We start from the raw sequence: 20,790 nt of genomic DNA, 5'->3' as shown, positions 1-20,790 counted from the left end.
TTTGGTTTTAGGCATTTAAATGCATTTATCTCATACGCACATGTATTAATATGGCCTCGACACACGCACACACACACAAATTATTTTTCTTGAAGTAATTCCCTCCAGTCTGCATTCATAGTTAAATAGGTTTTATTAAAATAAACTTTCATTGGTTAAAAGATACAGAATGAATCCAGCAATACAACTTTAAGTTATTTTGGCCCAGTCAGCATAGAAGCAACACCCCTTCCTCATCAACAGCATTAACACGAGTCTGAACACAGACTCTTATGACTGCAAGCTGAACCTGTGAGGACGTATTACAGCAGCCAGCCATCAAAAAGAACAAGGAAACAACTTTTCCCCTTAATCCCACACCCTTCCCTCCAATAAAAACAATTTGCTGAAGTTTAATAAAAAAAACAAAAACACATTCGACACAAGATCTGTTGAATAAGGCACGTCTTTGGGTTTCTTCCTCTTCTGGTCTCAGTGTGGCCAGCTACACTTCCACGGTTTAGATTTTGGTGCTTTCAGACATTTTCCCAACTTCTCACAGCCAGCTGGCGCCCAGTTCTGTAAAACCAGGTCATGACAACATATTAACAATGTGAAATGACTAAAGACATTATTTATAAGCAGTGCAATGCATTCATGTATTGGAAGAATTCACTTATGAACTTTTTGTTATGCATTATGTTTGTTTCTTGTATTTTGACAATGCTTTTCAATAAAATACACAATTCCAAATACTCAATACAGATTAACAGGATACAAGATGCACATGAAGTTGCTCATGCACAATCATGAAAAGTTGTGGTGGCTTTGGCAAGTCGCCTTTCGATTGGAATGTTACAAGTTCGATTCCCCATCTCTCCATGTCCATATCTTGAAGTGACCTTGAGCAAGACACCGCACCCCAACCTGCTCCCATTGCATGGACTGAACGCCTTGCATGGCAGCCACCGCCATTGGTATAAAGATTTTCCTCAGGGATCAAGTATTTCAACTCAATTAAATTAAATTAAATTAAATTCGGTGTTAATGTACGGCGCCACAGGGGGGCAGTACTACATCACAAATAAATATGAAGCAGCGCTCACTGAAAGACCAGAGGAGACAAAGCCACAGCTCAGTTTTAACATTTTTAACTTATCCCAAAATCTAATTCAAGAAAAGAGCAAGAGAATGTTTTATTCATATTTATGTAGACATATGTACTTTGACCCTGGCCCCCCAAAAAACAATGCAAGTGTCTGAATGTAGTCTTTGTACATGCTGACAGTAGCGGTTATGTGCAACACCAAGAGTGACATTCTTGCAAGTTGAAGACACATTTTCTTTAGTTTATGTGGATCTTACCATCACTGACAGGTCACACATGTTCAACTGTGGAACGCCAGCCACCAGAGTCTTTTTGTGATCCTCCACAACTGGAGAAATGCTTCTCAGCGCATCCTGGTACTCCTTCGTCAAAACACTGCACACACATGCACACAGAGAGTCAAATTGATTTGTACTAAATTACGAGTGATTGATGCATATTCTAGCCTCGAGTCCATTGCATCCATCTAGAGGTTGATATTACAGCTCAAAAACATCCTGCAATATCTTCATCTCAAATCCTCATCTTTGAAAATCTTATTTACTTTTTAATACATCTTATGTATCCTTTTCGTCCATTTCTTTGTCTTCCTCAGTTACAACTCCTCAGGATTAACATGCAAACAATTTGAACACTGTAATTAATAATTATCTTCCTTCAAGTGAAAGGAAAGTTTCCATTTATCCACTTTTGCACTCCAAACGTCATTATATCAGTGTGGGGAAATGGTGTTAACCTTCAGTAACAAATCGGGATCATAAACACACACAAGCTGTCCACTCGGCATCCTTTTGAAAAAGCACACTCAGCAGGGTGAACTACGTAACCCCCATCACATCCCCTGTCTCTCAATTACTGCTGTTGGACACCGGCGAGTGCGAGCACCTCTGTGCATTATTATATTCACAGTGTAAAACACAAGGGCCCTGAAGGCTTTCAAAGGAACGCTGCTCTCAATAGGACCTGTAGGGTTAATGGGTTATGTGTGTGCGTGTGTGTGTTGGGGGAGTGGGCGTCTGGTGGCGTGACACAGGGATAGACAAATATCAGCAGTGCAATTACACCCCTGATACACTCGCCGGCAGCACCTGTGCCAGCCTTCCATCCTCCCTCCACTGCAAACCCAACCCTCTGATTGGCCCCTGGGGAACATGTGCATGTGTGTGAGGTGAAGTGTCAATTAGAGTAATAACCCCGGGCCCTGTCCAGCTCACACCTACCCTCCCTCTTAGATCTCCCACAGGGCAGCAAGGCTTCCTCCATCAGCCAGCACCTGCTCCTTTTGCTTGATACTCAGTCTTTACTTTCCCTTACAATTACTTGACTGGTAGTGTGCTGACTGCAATTAGTCTCTCTCCCTCGTGTGCCACAGTCGTCATAAGCCTGCTGTCGATGCGTTGTGACCCTAACTCATAGGGAGAAGAACCAGATTACTCCCCTTGGTTACAAATCAGACATTCACATTAAATTGCTTTAGTTATCTAAAATCGCAAATGCTGCTTTTGGCCGATCTTGATCAGCAGGAAGGATATTTCATTCCCCTCCTATCTATGCCCGCTACTGATTGTAGTGATTCATTTTGTGATAAGTGATGAAGCGGCTTAATAGAAGTAAATGTATGAGATATTTATCACTGCTGTAAGTATTCAATTTCTCCATGCAAGTGTGCAAACAAAGAATGCCATGTACTGAAAAAGTTGCATGAGACACAAAAAGTTTGCCATCGTTTTGTCTATGCACTGAAAATCTTACAGTGCACACCTCTAAATCAAATACTAATAATACCATTTGTTTATGCCCCCTCTGCAAACAAATAATGAAAAGCCCACAGTCAGCACAGCTCATTATCATGATTATAACCCTTAGCTTACTAGTGTAGAGGCAAAATCTGGAATAATAAGCAGCCTGTATGCAAATTGACTCTTTTGATTTATAATGTATGGCACCCAAGGGGGATGGGGGCATTGCTCAGGTGTGTCACCACTCTGATTACTGATTCATAACACTATTGCAGGAACACACACACACACACACACACACACACACACACACACACACACACACACACACACACACACACACACACACACACACACACACACACACACACACACACACACACACACACACACACACACACAGAGCAGCAGAAGGTGGGGGAATTGAGGAGACAATCAAATACATCTGTCCTGCCTACCCCTCCCCTCCGCCTTTTTCTCCACCCCGGTGGAAATTGAGCACTTCAGTGAGGACTATTGATTGGGGATACAAGAGCTTGGTGGCAGACAGCAGATGAGGCCAGACTGTGCAGGGCTGCCTGCAGTGTTAAGGCTGGGACTACACTACAGATGACCATGGGCTCCGGGGAGACGAGCGGAGGTGGGTGGTGAGAAAGTGGGATGTGTTAATCTTGTGGCATTAGGCCACCGACAGGAAGTAAAAGGCCTTAGATGAGCCCAGTGTTGCTTCAACCTCATGGAGTTCACACACTTGCTTTGGTCTGTGTTTCATCCGGCGCAGATGGACCACCAACACAAGCTTTCTCATCCTTTAACTCCACTATATAAATACATCCACCTGACAGTCAAAGCCAGGCCTCGAGTCAGAGATCAGTTCTCAAAAGAAACCTCACTACAAACCTGACAGTCCCAAAAAAAAAAAAACCTTTTAGATTGCTTCATAATATTATCCACTTTCTTCTTTTGTATCTGAGCTAGCCTGGGGATTGTGTATGTGTGTGTGCTCTTTGCTATATCACAGCCTGCGACAGTAGTGAAGGTATGTGTGCAGACAGGCCCTACATCATCTTAAGTGGCTCTTTAGGTGCCGACAGAGATTAATGATGGCCAGGCAGCCAGTCCAGCTGGGGGACCTAAGAGCACACGGACAAAACACACACGCACACACACAGACACGTATGTGTACACACGCACGCAGACACACAAACACGTTTAACTAGGATGGAGGAGAATAGTCCCAGTGGATGCGGAGGGACAAGAGCTGAGTGGCGAGAAGTGAGCTGGGATGCAAAATGGTAAGTGGAGAGAGAAAAGGTAAAGGTGGGGGGGGGAAGTAAGTCTGAAAGTTTGGAAAATAAAAAGAGATAAGGGTAAAGATGGGTACAAATTGAAGAATAATGCTGCAGGACCACAGTCGGGGGGGTCAAAGAGTCGTGCATAAAGGTGACCTTGGAGACAAACTCACTGACCTCTTTCTGTAGTGCGTGTGTGTGTGTGTGTGTGTGTGTGTGTGTGTGTGTGTGTGTGTGTGTGTGTGTGTGTGTGTGTGTGTGTGTGTGTGTGCGCGTTTGTGTGTGTGTGCGTTTGTGTGTGTGTAGCACTCAGCAGAACACATGGCTGCATATTGATTGGTTTTTGCTTCTTTTTTTATTCTTCCAAGTGAATAGCAAGGCTAAAAGGTGGGCAAATGAAAAACAACATTAATGTTTCATCATCCAATCTCACTCCAGAACTGAAAGGAGTTGGAGAAGGAAGCAAAGCAGGAGATGAGGCCAGAGTGACATAAGATAAGCAAGAGCTGCAGACAACAGAAAGGAAAGGTCAGTGCAGCAGGTTTGAGGACAATGCCCCAAAATAATATCGTCTCATTTTCTCTGAAAAAGCCTATTAAAGCTGTGCATTAAAAGTAATTAATAGCAGCGTTCATCTGTGCTTGCAGCATTTTTCAGTTCAATCTTGGCCGCTTGTGTCCTGAACTCCAAGTGATTCTTAACTCTCCTTAAACAGCACTCACTCTCAATATAGACCTGAACAATTTATCTTGCAATTTTAACCTGCAGCAGTGCACTGGAGGGCTGAGGGCCAGATAGTGATCTTTAAGGAGCTGTTTGCAATCACAATGAAAAGGGTGTAATCAGGCGCACTCCAGCCGAGTGGATCAATCCATCGCCTTCGTTTTCATGCCACTGAATCCACATTGATCTGAGACACATTCTATACCTAAGCCAAGCCAAACCTGTCGGTGGACACCTCCTTTCTACACCTTCGCTCTTCTCCTCTTGTCCGTGAACTGACCTGAGAGGGAACTTTTCTCCAGGATCGCGTCCCAGGTGGAAAATGAGCGGCTGCATTGTGTGTTCAGTCTGATTATGTGTCGTCACACCTGGCACATCCTGACCGGTACAGAAGTTTATACCCTGTAGAAGACACACAAGAAGGTTGTTGTAAACAAAATTAATGACAAAAGTGCACATTAATGCCAGTGAACAGTCAAGGGACTCACTATAAGTGAAGACTTCACTTCAATGTCATTATACAGAGGAAAACACATTTGATTCTTTTCAACTGCTCCATTTTTATAGGTGTCAACAAAAGAACATAAATTAGTTATAAAGGTCAGTCTTTCTCTAAAAAACAATCCAACAAACAAAAAAGAAAAAAATCAGAGGTCAGTCCCACAGTTTTGTTGTTATGTAACTTGCAAATTAAAATATACAGAGCAATGAAAAATGAATCATATTAGTACTTATTCCACACATTTTCAACCACTTTATTCAATTAAAGGTCACGGGTCGCAAGGCACTGGATGGTTTTGGGCAAAGGCAGGTTATGCCCTCAACAGTTTGTGAGTTCAACACAGGGCAAACACAGAGAGACAGACAATCAAATAGAATGTGCAATTCAGAATCACCAATGACACTCAAATACACATATATATACATATATATATATATATATATTTTTATTTTTTTTTATGTGGGAGGACACTGGAGTACCCATAGAAACCCCATGGACACACAGGAACAACATGTAATGAACATTATTGCTGTGAGTAACAACTACAACACCAGGGGGCTCATGTCACCATTTTGTTCTTTATGTCCTTTGGAAATAGTGCATGAAGTATTGTACTATTATCACTGGTCTATATTTGATGATTTTATAGATTGTAATTGAAACACCTGTAAACACCATACTGTATGTGTCGGTGCTTTGTGTGTGTGTGTGTGTGTGTGTGTGTGTGTGTGTGTGTGTGTGTGTGTGTGTGTGTGTGTGTGTGTGTGTGTGTGTGTGTGTGTGTGTGTGTGTGTGTGTGTGTGTGTGTGTGTGTGTGTGTGTGTGTGTGCGTGTGTGTGCGTGTGTGCAGAATTAAAAAAAACTGCAGAAAGGATCCAAGTGTTTAGATTTAGGATTCCAGCCACCTGTTTCATTGAACTGAATGTCTAATCCCAATGTGGTATGCTCTATATGCATATTGTTTTCCAATCTGTTGTGCTAGTTATGCAGCTACTATTGGCACGTGTTGAAGGGAAGCCACTTGTATAAAACAGAGGACTTTTGCAGCCTCCTTCTCATCTCTCCATGCCTTCGCTCCTGCTCTCTCGCTCCATTCTCGGGAGCCTGGCAGTGATCGCAGCCTGATTGAGTCACACTCAGTCCTCCAGAACCCCCTGGGGATCTGCCCCTCCTTCAGCACACATGCACATACACACTGTAACGCTCACGCATTTTGATGAGCACAACTAATATTGAAAAGGCATTCGTCTGTAAGGCAGTGTTGTTGCCCCCCTCTGAGGTCGCTCAACAGAGCACCTCGAAATACATACAGAGGAGAAAAAAGAAGAGTCAGGATAGATACCCCCGACCCTGCGGAGCTTCCACTGATCCAGACATGCCTTCCAATCTTTTGAAGCCAGCAGCTTAGAAATTCAGAAAAGATTGGGGGGGAAAAAACTCTTCCCAGAGGAGCAGAGAGAAAGGCCTGCTGCTCTGGATATCACAAGACGCCACCACTGTGGTCATTAACACATCAACAGGTGGCAGGAGAGTCTTACAAAAAGGCAATATTTAGTGTGTTCCAGGAACTTGTCATTGCATTGGCTCCCTATCTCATCTAGAATTTGTTCTCATCTTGCCCTCTTTGCTCCGCATCCCTGGAAAAGCCGAAATCTACCACAAGGAACTTCTCACACAAAAAAACCCCATCAACCCACAGCCTCAAATCACAAAACACAAACCTCCTCCAACACAGATCCCGAGCTTCTGACTGTGCAAGAAGGGACTTTCAGCTCAGCTGAAGCTCCGTCACTGACCACCTGATGGCTCCGCCGTCTGTACACGTTTTTGTTTTTTTTTAAAGGACTAAAGATCAACATTGTCTTGATTATTTGATCTCTTTAACAAAATGATGTTTGTTTTCATTTACTTGTAAGATCTTTAGTGAGATTCACTAATATTATTATTATTATTATTATTATTATTATGTGACCAATGCAGCTGAGAACCACTAAAATTAAATATGCAGTTTATATAAATGAGCTGACATTTATGACCCATGGCTAAAAATCAATGCTTAAAATTGGTCAAATATATATATGCCATACAGGGTACAGCTGACACGTCTCCAAATGGCACCTGAGAAAGACTGTTGATCCTCCTCATAGGTACATCAGTTCAACTCAACCAAACTATTCACATTGTTGTTCTTGAACCTCTTCCTGAAAGCTTATACTGCCGACTAAAGAGAGTTGCTCCGTGGTCAGAAAAGAAGAACTGACCTTATCCCTGAAAAAAGGAAGGATTTTTTTTTTTTTTTTAATCAAAAATGGCATAATTTTTTTTTTTATGAAATGGTGAAATATGTCCAACATAACCTCACTTTCGTGGACACAAAGAAGCATGATAGAAAGAAGACAAATAAACTTCCATTACATATAATGATTTAAGTCAAGATACCTGTTCTAAAATATGAATGTTTAAATGATTTGGCACATTTTTATTGCTGAACCACTTCATTCATACACCAACAATACCTGCTTAGTTCCCCAATTCAGAACTTATTATTGGATCATGAGCTTGGCCAGTGATGAGAGTTCATTTCATGTCCTATCCCTTCAAAATTCTTTGCCCACTACACCATTGTTTAATGACTAGCTATGAGTCAGTTTTGATTTATAGCTTTACGAAGTGTTCCACAAATTTAAAAAAGCTACTGCTGATGTCACCAAGTTCATTTCCGTCGTCTAGGTTACTCAGTACTCCACGTACAAAGCCACTGTCACGGCAAACTATATTTTTTAATATTAACATCACTACACTGCCTCAATGGCGTTTGATAAGAGCCATTTAAGCCTGTGAAATTTCTCATTTTCCTCATGGCTGAGCTGCACGGACGGAGCCAGGACAGAGCGATACGTCGCCGAGCTATTAACCTGTAATTTCATTCTTGTTCACAGACACACATCTTCCCTTGTTTATTTTTCATCGAAGGCCAAAAAACACCAAATTATGTTTCAGTGTATTATCAAAAACCCAGGAGGAACCAGGAAAACATATGCATCTTCCAATGAGGAAATAGTTTCACTGTGAATTTCTGCTTGGAGTGGTTAATGTCTTATCTATAAATGGGAGGACAAAGACAAGATTAATCCATTGTTGCGCTCACTAAAAACAAACAAACAAAAAAAAATTGAAACACATGTTCTTTCAGAAGCTGACTTCCAAAACACAAGATTCAAAATCTGACTGCTAGTACACAAGCCATTTGTTTACAGCGTTTATGTTTATGAAATGCATCATGGGCTGCACAAGAAAAACATTGGAGCGATTCAACCATAATGTGTCCTCCATGTGTCGATGCAACCATAATGACAAAATAGAGATTTAACTTTGCCTTGCAGGAACTCGACAGTCGCTCAATGACACGCCTGCACACACACAGAGACGCACACGTACAGACAGACACATCTGTGCAGGGAATCAAACATATATGTGCATGTTTTTCTCTCGTCTTTTCACTCTCTCCTCCGTGTACGCACGCACACACCAATCGATGGGCAACTCACAGGCAATCAGATGCCATTATTTGTGAAGTTCCACTTCAGTTCACATGAGTTGATAAAGGAGGCTGCTATTGATTCAGCGGCCCTGAAGGAGAGAGCAATTTAAGCGACCGATGGGGCATAAAACAAACTGGATCACAGGAAAAGCATAGCCACCGAGGGCGGACAGGTGGACGTGTTTGTATGGACAGAGGAGAGAAAGAGAGACCAAAAAAAAACAAACACTCTCATGCATCTTAGGTGTCAGACCTCTTATTTCTCCAGATATATTTGATCTGTGCTGAGCTGATGTAATTATGGCCGAGCCGTATGATGCCACAAGAAGAAGCAGGGAACGATATGCAAATGGAGGGGAAAATTTCCACTGGAGTTTGAACAAACAAGTCAACTGAGTGATGAATGATGTAAGTTCGCTGATGTGGGGGCTCTTCATTAATATTCATTACACCCTGATGTACACAGCAGTCAACTGATGAGCCATTTTCAAGATAACACCAACAACAGCCAAAGTGTTTGTGTGTTTGAGTCAGATTAGGAAAGACAAAGAAGGAGGAAGTGGCACTGCAAATCAAGGAGTGAGAAAACGGAGACGGGACCGAGCCGAAGTGTTAAAAAATGATTCTTACCTCTTTAAACTCCTGTATTGAGTTGGTCCAGGTCCAGTAGTGTGCCTTGTATTGTCCAATTCTCACAGCCATCATCTCATTGCCGCGGTAATAATATATTGGCCTGTCAAACATGGAAAGAGACAATGCTCTTTTTTTACAAGTTAAATTCTTTGACATGCTTACATTTAAAAGAAAATCCCAGCTCGTGTCAAAAAGCACATTTGTTTTTGTCTATAATAAGTGGTGCAATGCATGTCTCTGAATTTCTGTTCCAGAAATTTGGAAAAAATAGTGTTGCATTGAAGCATCAGCACAAAGAGCTCTGATGCTTTCCAAACAAAGCTCACCGATACAATAACCTATCTCACAGTTTGTTCTCCAGTTTGACTAAAGTCTGGCAAAAAAAACTTTTTACTCTACTGTTGACCAACAGAAAGAAATATCAATTAATGACAGAAATCAGCCATGGAGCTCCAACTATCGAATGCTTGAGACCTTATCTGAACCCTAATAAACTGGGAGACCAAGATCACAGGACTGACCTTAACTGCCTTAATGTCGCTGCTAATAGCTCGTCTCCACTGTAATGTTCTGTGAGCATTTGTGTGTTAGTATTTAATGATCGGTACAACTGGCATGAATACCTTATTGTTGGAGGTATGTGGTTTGCAGTAGACATATGGTTGGATTCTTGTTAGCACGCTTGCCTCAAAGTGAGAATATTCCCGGTTTCCCGGGGCTTCACAGGCATTCTATGTGAAGCATTTCCCCCCTCTGTGTGCATAGGTTTTCTGCAGGGACTGGTTTCCATCCATATGCTTCAAACCAGCATCTGAGGTTAAGATGCATGTTTTTACATTCGCCCTTGAAGGCATGTGAGTATGTGTCACTCTCTCCGTTTGCCCTGCGATGCCATGGTGACCGGTCTGGAGTCTACCACGTCTTTGCTGACAGTCAGCTGAAATGGGCTCCAGTAATTGTGTAAATCAGTACAAATGATGGGTGGGAGAATGGATGACATGTAACATAAAACAAGACCATGCGGCGGCATAAGAGAGGAAGAAGGGGATCATCAAAGCTCATGCAGATGGACATGCCTATGTTTTTTGTTTTGTTTTTTTTAAACCAATATTAAGTGGAATCATTGCAACCACCATCCTGGATTGTGGCCTTGTCGAGACATAAAGACTTACATGGTGTTATGATTTCAGGAGTAATGTGATTCTGGTAGGCCACTCAAGGCTGACAGATCTGGAGTGAAGGACAGCTGGTGTGGGAGGCTGAGAGGCAGTGACTCCACACACAACATTGGCTCTGCAACCAAACTCCTCGGGTCGGAATGGGTTCTTTCCATAGTGTTGCACAAAGTGAGAGGCGCCGGGCAGGTGTGGTGATACTCAGTCACAAGATCCTGGCTGGGCTTAATGTGTTGCAGGTAGGAAAACTCTGTTGTGCTTGTGTACCCAACAGCAGCTCATAGTATTTGGCATTCTGGGACCAAGTGGGTCAGGTCCTGGGGGGGCTGGAAGGAATTTTGGTCATCCTCAGAGAAATTGCGAGGCACCATCTGGTGGCTCGGTCGGGGATGAAGGGGTCTTGCTCAAGCTGTCTTGGTTGACAAGCCTCCATAGTAAAGCACAGACTTTGGTTACTGTACATTTGGACTGGCAAACTGAGGTGGTGGTCCCAGTTTATGATTCATTCGGCATGAAACCAACACCCCAATTTGTTATCACGACTAAAATAAAGACCACAAGCAACTCTGTGACTAAGTGGTCTCACCGGTCCTCCATTGAGTGAGAGACATTGAGAAGAACTGGTGTCAGGTCAAGTCCGTCCAGTGTTCGGTCATCAGGGGCCTCGATACCAGCCAGAGACAGGCTGGTGGTGAACAGGTCCATGACATTGGCCAGCTGGTGACTCACCTGCATGAGGGAGGAGACAACAAGAAACACACCTGTCAGTTAAACATGCAACATTACCAGTAAGCTTTGAGTGCCAGAATGAAGTTTGCGTTCCCAGTTTCAACATACAGCATTGTGTGTGAACTGATCTTTGAGACCATCGATTAACTCTACCACTGCTTCTCATATCATCACACAATGACTTCAGTCCTTAAATGAAATCAAACTGTGGAAACATGTTAATGCAGTCATGACATGCACCTGTAGTGTTCACGTGTGGCAGACGCATGTCGTCAGTCTCCTCTCTAATCTCTGCATGCAGGGTTTTTAATAAAAGCTGTTTTTTTAAATGAGGTTTTTAGGAGGGAAAGGGGGGAGGAAGGGGAAGGATAGCGAAAACAGAGGAAATAAAGTAGGGAGAGGACGAGGCCCGGGCAAACAGGCGGCTGGAGCCGGAGCGAGCTGCTGTTTTATCTCCTTCTCCCAGTCCCAGTGAAAAGCTTTATTTTATTTATAAACTTTGAACTATTTTCAGATAAAATGCCATTTTTTCGCTGTCATCCTTGATCTTCCGTTCCATTCTCTCCTGAGCGAGCCTTAGAGGGAGACGGCACGCTCACAATCAGATAGTGCTATCAGCCCTCTGCAGCTGCACCGCCATGTGCCGCTGTGCTCCTATCGGCAGCCAGCACACACACAGAAACACAGACACTCTCACACAAACACACACACAGACGGGCTCCTAAGCACTGAAATGAATTCCCTTTTCTTCTGTATCCACAGAACTCGCCACAGAAAAGGCTCCGCAATGCCTTCCATGATCTATCTGCACATCCACACACTTTCTCTCTCACAAACACTAACAGATTTACTCCTTCATTTCTTCAATTCTCTACTTTTTTTTAAGGCCCCCCCCCCCCCCCCCCAGTCTCACACACACATAAACCATTAGAGCAGACAGGACAAAAGGACACGAGGAGATGTCACAGTGACATTTAGATGGTAATAACTTGCAAACCCCCCCAAAAAAACAGAACTTTAAAACTCAAACAGGTCTGACAGAAAAAAACTTATCTTACAACTTGCCAACCTTTAAATCCTTCTTTTATTAGCTCTATCGCCCTTTGCAGTCTATACAAAACTTTTTCTAATCACCCTTTATTCTCTCCTTTTTTTGTCTGACTCATCACTCTCTATTAATGTCACATTTTCTTTCGCACTCTTTACGAGCAGTGATGTCGGTTATCTGAGCAGGCAGTGTAGCTGTCCCCGTCTCTGCCACTCTGCCAGTGTGTCTGCAGCCCGATAACCCAACAAAAGGGATTGTGGTGCTCAACAATGTTGTGGGCCTGACAGCCCACCCACCCCTCCATCTTTGTTCCTACAGTCCTCATCATCGCGGCTCCTCACACCGCCTCAGGCACTGAGAGAATGCTGAATCTGCATCTGCTTCCCACCGGCCATGCGGTCTCATTCCAGTAAACCTTCGCCACCAGATATCAGGATTTAAGTTGACAGGTCAGTTAAATTGATACATTCCACCACTCTAATGAACTCACTGAGAAACGGATTTAGACCCAAGCAGTACTTGCACATACGTACATATGTACATACATACATTCGACATTAAGACCAGCGATCTAAAAAGCACAGTCAAATTCATTGAAGCAGTAGAACAAAAATCTAAAAATAAAAGGTCAGAGTGACGAATTGTCCTTTTTGCACTCCTTGAACAAAGCTTCGAATTTCTTAAAAGTAATCTGATTTTTCAGTCTCAAGTCCAGATGACTATCATTCCACCCGTGTTTGTGATAATGCTTTCAACCTGTTGAAATCAACTTTTACCAATGACTTAGGTAATTATTATTGTTCTCCAGCCCGTTTGGAGCAAAGATCAAATTATTAGTTTTCAATGCACATAGATTTCAGAAGACTACAAAATGAATAGGAGAAGTTCCCATGGTTTGGTCCCTGTCAAAACAAATTTGTAAACCTGGAGAAAAGCAGTACAAAACTGTCCTAATTTAACAGAGAGTAAAGATCAAAATTATCAAAACACACACAGAGGTGTTGTGTGGAGCAAAGCATCAATAGTATTCCCATCGACGTCTAAAACAGTTATCTGCCATTCAAACATCTGATATATGGATGTAAAATCAAGCATATGTCTGCACACACAGAGAAAGTGGTCAATTTCAACACCGTACAGGTGCTGCAAGGCTTTAGCGCTCCTTTTCTCTTTTCCACACCAGCCACCTCTTTTACTTTTTTCTTGCCTTGCTTCCTTCTTTGCACCCCCCCCCTCCCCAAAAACCACCGCCGCCACCACCACCACCCCCACCCCACCCCTCCCCATTCCTTTATCCTGAGCGCCTGGCATATTCAGATACTGAAGTCCTCATTACGGCTCAATCCAACCTCAGCAAACACACAAACAGATTAGCCGCTTAAGACGCTCCCAATCCCCCTCTCCCTCGCTACTCTGCTGTGCTATCAGGCCCCAGCACAACCCTGTGAGATGAGCCAGGGGCAAGGCTTACTGCAGACTGCTGCCTCCGCTTGCTCCTCCACAAAATCCCTCTGCGTCACAGCCCCGTGTCACAGCTGCCCCTAATACAATTAAAAGTCATTTGCAGAACGCACGGGCTTAGGGGATCACAGTATGGGTGGGGGGTGGGTGGGAGGTGGGGGTAAAATTGGGGAATGGGGAGGGTAGAAAGAGAGAGTTGGGACATTAATTCCAGCCAAAAATATTTGAGAAAAGAAAAAAAAAAAAAAAAAAAAACTGTGAAAAAGCACCCACATGCTTTGTGTCCAAAATGACACACAGTTTTCTTTCAGGAGTTCAGTCGCGTGATGGAAGTTGAACACAGTCATAAATAATTGGCAGCTGTGCTAATGGATCAGAATGCATGCATGTAAAGTGGTAAATGATACACAAATTAAACAAAAACAAACAATCGTCTGAAAGAAAGGATTAGTAAAATAATTATTCCTCTACTCTCAACCTGATTCACAATAGTTTACTTTGCCTGCAGCTTTCCAGAGACCGTTTCAGCAGCTGGTTTGATTTAATGGGCAGAACATCAGGAAGCAACAATGGGAATTAAAAAAAAAAAAAACAGTCCCTGGATCCTTCAGTCTTTTCTCTAGAGAACATCCCAGGGATTTAGTGTGTGATCAACGGAGTTTATTTAGGAAGGCAATAAATGACTGAGGCTTTCTTACCGTGCCTTCTTTGATGTTTCCAGGCCACCAGGCAATGGCGGGCTCCCTCATGCCCCCCTCGAAGGTGGTCTCCTTCCCACAGAGGAATGGCCCATTGCTGCCACCTGAGGAATTACGTATGCAAATAAACATACGGCCATGAGTCTCACGCACCATGCATACAAAACAGAAAATACCCAGACAAAAATGAACGTGTGCGTTTGTGTGTATGCATTTCATGCCATTTATCCTGGAGCTTAAAGCTGCTCCGTTGTCTGAGGTGAAGAAGACAAAGGTGTTTTTTTCGACGCCCAGGCTTCGCAGTGATGACAAGATCTGACCCACGCTGTCGTCCAGCTCCATTACTGCATCACCGTAACTGCAACACATTGCAGTTCACCTTCAGGCCTGTATTCATACCCAACGTCCACACGCTGGATATTCATGTCCAATGTCTATACGGTGCTTAAAAGGAGCCAGTGGTTTGGGATTAAACATACCGGCCTCGTTGGCTCTTCCCTAAGAAGCTCTTGGAGGCATAAACCCGGGTATGAGTGGCATCAGGTGCCCAGTAGAGAAAGAAAGGCTGCTGGGCTTTTGTCTGACGATGGATGAATTCAAGTCCTTCCTACAGAGGTGTGAGAAACTTAGGATGTTATTATATATGTTATAAGTTACTTGTTCATGTGCACCCGGTTGAAAAACAAACATTCAATACAGAAGAAATACAAACAGCAATTATTGTTCAATAGTAACACGCAGTGATTAGTAGGTAGTTGATGTTTGTGAGTGAGTATGCACGTTATTGTTATCGAGTTTATTTTTCTTTGTCTTCTATTTCATTCATTTCACAATACAGAGGAATACACCTGACACCGTTGTAATGCTCACAATGAGAGGGTTATTTTACTGTAATCTGTTCTTTTCCAGTCTAATGTTTAAAGTTGAACTTGTCCAGGTGCCTCTGCATTAAATCCCAAATTCAAAAAGGTTATGTTCCGTTTTTGTTTAACATCTCTCTAGAAGTTAGTGATTCAACTGACTATCATTTTACATCAGAGCTCATGATATATATATATATATATATATATATATATATATATATATATATATATATATATATATATATATATATATATATATATATATATGTTATATATGTTGATGTGGTGTTGTTGTTTTAGTGAGCCAAAAATGAATTTTCCTTCTTGTGCAGAGTAATATAATACTTCATTCTTCATATATACTTTATGAAACCAAATGGGTTTAAACTTTAAATATGAAAGGATCCAAATGTTCCCTGCAGTCACTGTCACACCGAGTGTGTCTGGCATGTCGCGTCGTATGCTTCTAACAAATGAAACCAACTCTGCATCACCAGATCTGCTACAGGGAAACGTGAGGGGAGCACTGGCTTACCCTCAAGAAGATCTGAGTGAGGTTTGACTCGCCGGTGATTACGTTGATCTGAAACTCTTCATAGTACCTGGAAAACAAAAGCATTGACACGAATCGTCAGCAACATCTTTACTACTGCAAAGTTAGCCGTTTGAATATCGGCTAAGACCACAAAAATAAATAAATAAATAGATTGTGTCAATAAGCTGATTGTATCTCTATATTTCCATGTACAATGGCTAAAAGTGCAGTAGACGCCATCACTGAGACAAGAGAAGAAAACTTCCTTGTTTGTTGACAGCGTTTGCAGGAGATCTTTGCTGAAAGACGTATTTGGGAAGTCTCTGCGAAGCTGAGCAGAGGGAACTGTTATGAGGTGTTGCTGAAGCGTGGCGCGGCGAGCGCAGAAGCAGTGGCAGGCGTCTCTTCCTTACGCCTCACTTCCTCCAGGTGTCCTCGCACACAGCCAACGCAACCTGCCGTCTCTTGAGGGCGTTGTGTGTCTTTGTGTATACGTGCACGGCTGTGTGTGTGTGTACGCCTGTCCAGGGCCCAGGTATGCAGCGTTGATTAAACCCACGGCTAAGCGAAAAACACGCCCGGCTGCCAGTTCCAATGACCCTGAATACACATATGGCTGTTTTGGGGAAAACAAATGGGCGGAAAATGGAATACACAAGCACAGCTGGTACAGAGAAAGAAGGGGGGAGGGAAAGAGACACTCAACTCATCCAGAGAAGCAGACAGCCGAACTATTCCACTGAGTCATAGGGAAAGATGTTTTTTATAGATTTTCAGCTTCTGTTTGTGTGTGCTGTTATGTATATCTGAGTGCTCCTGAGTGATACTACCTGCCAAGCATCTCGGAGTTGTTGTAGACAGGGATGTTGGGTGTGACGCTGCTGTTATAAGGGCCAAAATGGCAGTTTGGTGCACCAAACCATTCATCAAAACCATTCTCCAAAGGAAGGTACTCCGGTCTGTGGCCGAGATGCCTGTTGTGACAAGTAAAGTGGATTCATACACTGAAATCAACATGACTGAAGGCTCAACTCCCATGATTTTGCATCTTTGAAATCAGACCATCCGTGAAAATTGCACATACGAGCTCATACACACAATTTTTGAGAGCCCCATGTACTTATTTTGCTTTTTAGCTAAAAGGACTTTCTATTTACCGCAGTCCAGTATGTAAAAGAAAACCTGCAGATGTTTGAAGATTGATATAGAGAGGTAACATGTCACTGTGCTCATTCCGTCTGCTTTGGAACTGACAAAGTTTAGTCGCAATTTCTGGAATTGCATTTCTTCACCTCTTCTGGTTGCACAACTGCACAGAAAAACAGGCAGCAGTTGAATTTATTGTGAAAGTGTCAAACTGGGTCAAATTGGGTCTGGGATTTCTTCAGAAAATCCGGGTTCAGTGACTGTAGGTATATTTGTGTTTATGTCTACTTTTATCTATTTGACGATACAATCTGAATACACCTTCTGATCTGTGAAACTTGAACATGGAGTTGGAAGGACTCACCACTTGCCCACTATCTTGCTGACGTAGCCTTTCTTCTTCAGCATCTGTGGTAACAAAATCTCATCTTTGGAGATTCCTCCCACTATATTCTGAGGCGTGTATGCTACAAGACAAGTCCACATATTTATATGTATATAATTCTTTTTTTGTTTTTTGTTGAATGAACATTTAATACAAATGTACCATTTCTGGCGTGGGCGTTTGTAGTGTAGAAACCATTCCTGACAGGCAATCTCCCAGTTAGAAGTGCAGCTCTGGCTGGAGACAAAAAAAAAGATGACAATGACATACTGTTACCCTCAACTCCTAACAGACAAAAAGAATGAAGTATGCATTCCATTATCCTGTATAAATTATCATATGTATATATACTGTAGATATCATCATACTATGCAATTGGTGAAAGGCTTTGATCAAATTGCAATCTGAAAATTGAACGAATTCATGATGGAACTTTGTCCTAATTCTGTTCACGTATATGAGTCAGAATAAGAAAATACAATCAAACCTCAAAGAAAATCCCTGAATTCTGTGAATTGAATTTTTCACAACTAACTTTTTTCATTTTTTTCACTTCATTTATTTATTTCATTCAAAATGAATAATTGAAAACACTCCCTGCAACAAAACATCCAATCTGACACAGTCTGAATGAAAAGGAGCAGAAGTGAAGCTCAGTCTTATGATATCTGTTACCTTACAATCACTTAACATCAGTCTATTATTTTTGTTGATATCCAACTTTCTAAATGATGACAGTTTCACATATATTTTTGTGCATACCTGTACAGTATGTACAATATACAAATACAAAAGCATCATTTTTATGTCTGTTCATATCAAATATCTCACATTATTTATGTCCAAATCTAATTTTCATACTTTTTTTTTAACATCGCAGCTTTTAAGTGTTTCTTGAATGCCAGGAAAGTTCCTGACTTTTTTATTTCTTTCTGAAGTGCATTCCATGAACTAATTCCTGTCACTGTGACATCGTCCCATTGATTTGGAATTGAACCTGGGTTTTTTTTTTTAAGATGTCTGTTCCTTTCAAATTATAGTTCCTTTCTCTTTTTTCAAACCTTTCTTGAATGTTCTTTGGCCATACTTAATTAACTTTGGTTAGATTACTTAGAAACATTACATATCCTGAGCTGAACTTACAGTAAAAATATACATTTTTTAAAAGATTACATACATGTTATTATATTGTTTCATCAGATAGTAAAATGTTCTCACAGAAGAAGAAATACTAGTTTACATCAGGTGCTACTGACTCACATGGGGAGCAGAGGGGGTTGCCAGTGTAGAAGTTTGGGAGGAGCATGCCCTGAGCTGCCATGGCATCCAGGTTAGGGGTTTCTTTGGCGGGGTGTCCAAACACTCCCAAGTCCCCCCAACCCATCTAAAGAACAGAGGAAAGGTTATTACCAAGGGTATATTACAAACCATGATGATCAACCATATTGTGTTTACAAGAAACATCAGCTTTGTGAAGTGATATTCTGTTGTTTTTTTAGATCCGTTTCTACCATCAGAACCCAAATCATTTATCATGAACATACAAATAGTAACACTTTCAATAGCCAATGTTTAATTTGATCACAAATAGATTGATAATAATGTATAAGAAAATTGCATAGGAGTTGCATCTTAATCATATAGCATTTGTATGACTTCAGCTGATGAATGTAGAGTAAACTAGTATTGAGACCATGACCCCAAACAACACACCTGAACACTGTTCGCTTTTGGTTTGCGCTCACTGGGCCACATCATCTCGATGAGGAATAATTTACCGCAGGAAAATCAGTGTAGTTATTGCATGCTTTGCTTTTATATTAAGGATACCTTGGATTCTTTCCTTTTACATTAGTGAGAAAATTTTTCTTTTAATATGTCATAAAACTAACATTCATATAGCAGCATGCAACATAATTGCTAACATACGTAAATAAAGACATATTGATACGGAATATAAAGGGTTGTTTAGTTTAGTTTTAGTTTTGTACAAAATGTATAGTACTTTTTACTGAAGTGGAGAAGAACTCACTGTGTTTAAGAACTACAGTCTTTTGTTGTTGTTGTGTTACTTTAAATATTGCAGAAGCATATAAAAACTTGCCCAATATAGAAGAGGAAACAATCATCAAAACCAATCTAACATACATACATATTAAACATATAAAATATACCATTTAATTAGAATTAGTTAACATAAAGCATAATTCAGTGATCAAGTTGAATTTGTGTCTTGGCCTTTTGTTTTGCATCAAGTTTCTCATGTGGCCGTTTCAAAAAATAGCATTACCCGATCCTGTCCCACAACAACTCTAGTACACATTACTAGTAAAAACAACATGCAGCTGCCAGTGCATACAGTTTTATATTCCAATTAAAGCCACGCGAAGCTGCCTATGTGTTAATCTTGAAGTAGTACATGCAGGTTGTACAAGTTGGACGAGATGTTTTCAGAGTCAATTTCCTGTTAGCCATACATGCAGTGGTTTGCGTCCTCGCCTCACAGAAAGTCATGAGTCGAGAAAGTCATGAGTTCAAATACCAGCCGGGCCTTTCTGTGCTGAGTTTGCATGTTCTCCCAATGTGTTCATAGGTTTTTTTCTGGGTAATCTGGTTTCCTCCCACAGTCCAAAATGATTTATGACATAAAGTAATAATATCGTTGTTCCTATAAGCCATTTAGCATCAGTTCTCATCTTACTCTAAATACCCTGCACAAGTGGGTGAGCTGTCATCACTAACTGATCATCATCTGCACTGCTTTAAGTATTTACCTCCATAATGATTGATCAGATTTGAGTTGGCCAAGAAGATTTTAGAATAAAAGACACGTCAATAAAAATGCCGGCCAGGTCCTGAGCACCCAGGAAGAGAAAACACAAAAACCATAAGAGATGTATGTAGTTTCTACACTCTATGTAGCTGTGATGAAGTGCATTTCCTGTTCAGCATACGAACTAAAGAGCTGAAAATGATAACGATTACAAAGCATAACTTACGTCATCCATGAGCATGATGATGATGTTTGGAGATGATCCATTTGGCAGCTTTTCTGCGACTGAGCAACATATTATAGCAGAGAAGAGAGTGAGAGTTAGTGCAGCCATCAGTACTCAGAATCAGGCTGCAGTGTGATCACGTGACTATCCAGGAAGTGGTTTGTTTATCTTCCTGCGCCAATTCAGCGCAGCGTCTGTGACACATGCGTCTAAGCCCACATTGTGTAGGTTTCT

At 41.7% G+C, this 20,790-nt stretch overlaps 1 protein-coding gene across 1 annotated transcript; it reads right to left on the bottom strand.

The window, feature by feature from the left end:
• Positions 1-200: 200 nt before the first annotated feature.
• galns (galactosamine (N-acetyl)-6-sulfatase) lies at positions 201-20,679 on the bottom strand. Its single transcript, XM_080502112.1, has 14 exons — positions 20,557-20,679; positions 18,818-18,941; positions 17,720-17,794; positions 17,537-17,639; positions 16,857-17,000; positions 16,027-16,093; positions 15,108-15,235; positions 14,850-14,986; positions 14,629-14,732; positions 11,279-11,421; positions 9,515-9,617; positions 5,122-5,243; positions 1,345-1,462; positions 201-558 (listed from the first exon to the last, which is right to left on the bottom strand). The coding sequence occupies exons 1-14, from the start codon at positions 20,662-20,664 to the stop codon at positions 472-474; spliced, it is 1,563 nt and encodes a 520-aa protein (XP_080358238.1). The 5' UTR covers positions 20,665-20,679; the 3' UTR covers positions 201-471.
• Between the last annotated feature and the right edge of the window lie 111 nt (positions 20,680-20,790).

Source organism: Blennius ocellaris (assembly GCF_963422515.1).
Source record: "Blennius ocellaris genome assembly, chromosome: 1".
In the NCBI taxonomy this organism is placed as follows: Eukaryota; Metazoa; Chordata; class Actinopteri; order Blenniiformes; family Blenniidae; genus Blennius; species Blennius ocellaris.
This window is presented reverse-complemented; position numbering and strand designations above follow the sequence as displayed.

Coding starts and splice junctions, on each gene's coding strand:
- galns (XM_080502112.1), bottom strand. CDS start 20,664: ATGGCTGCACTAACTCTCACTCTCTTCTCTGCTATAATATGTTGCTCA. Junction 18,942..20,556: donor TCATCATGCTCATGGATGAC/GTAAGTTATGCT, acceptor TCTGTTCTTTAG/ATGGGTTGGGGGGACTTGGG. Junction 17,001..17,536: donor AGCAAGATAGTGGGCAAGTG/GTGAGTCCTTCC, acceptor TTGTCACAACAG/GCATCTCGGCCACAGACCGG.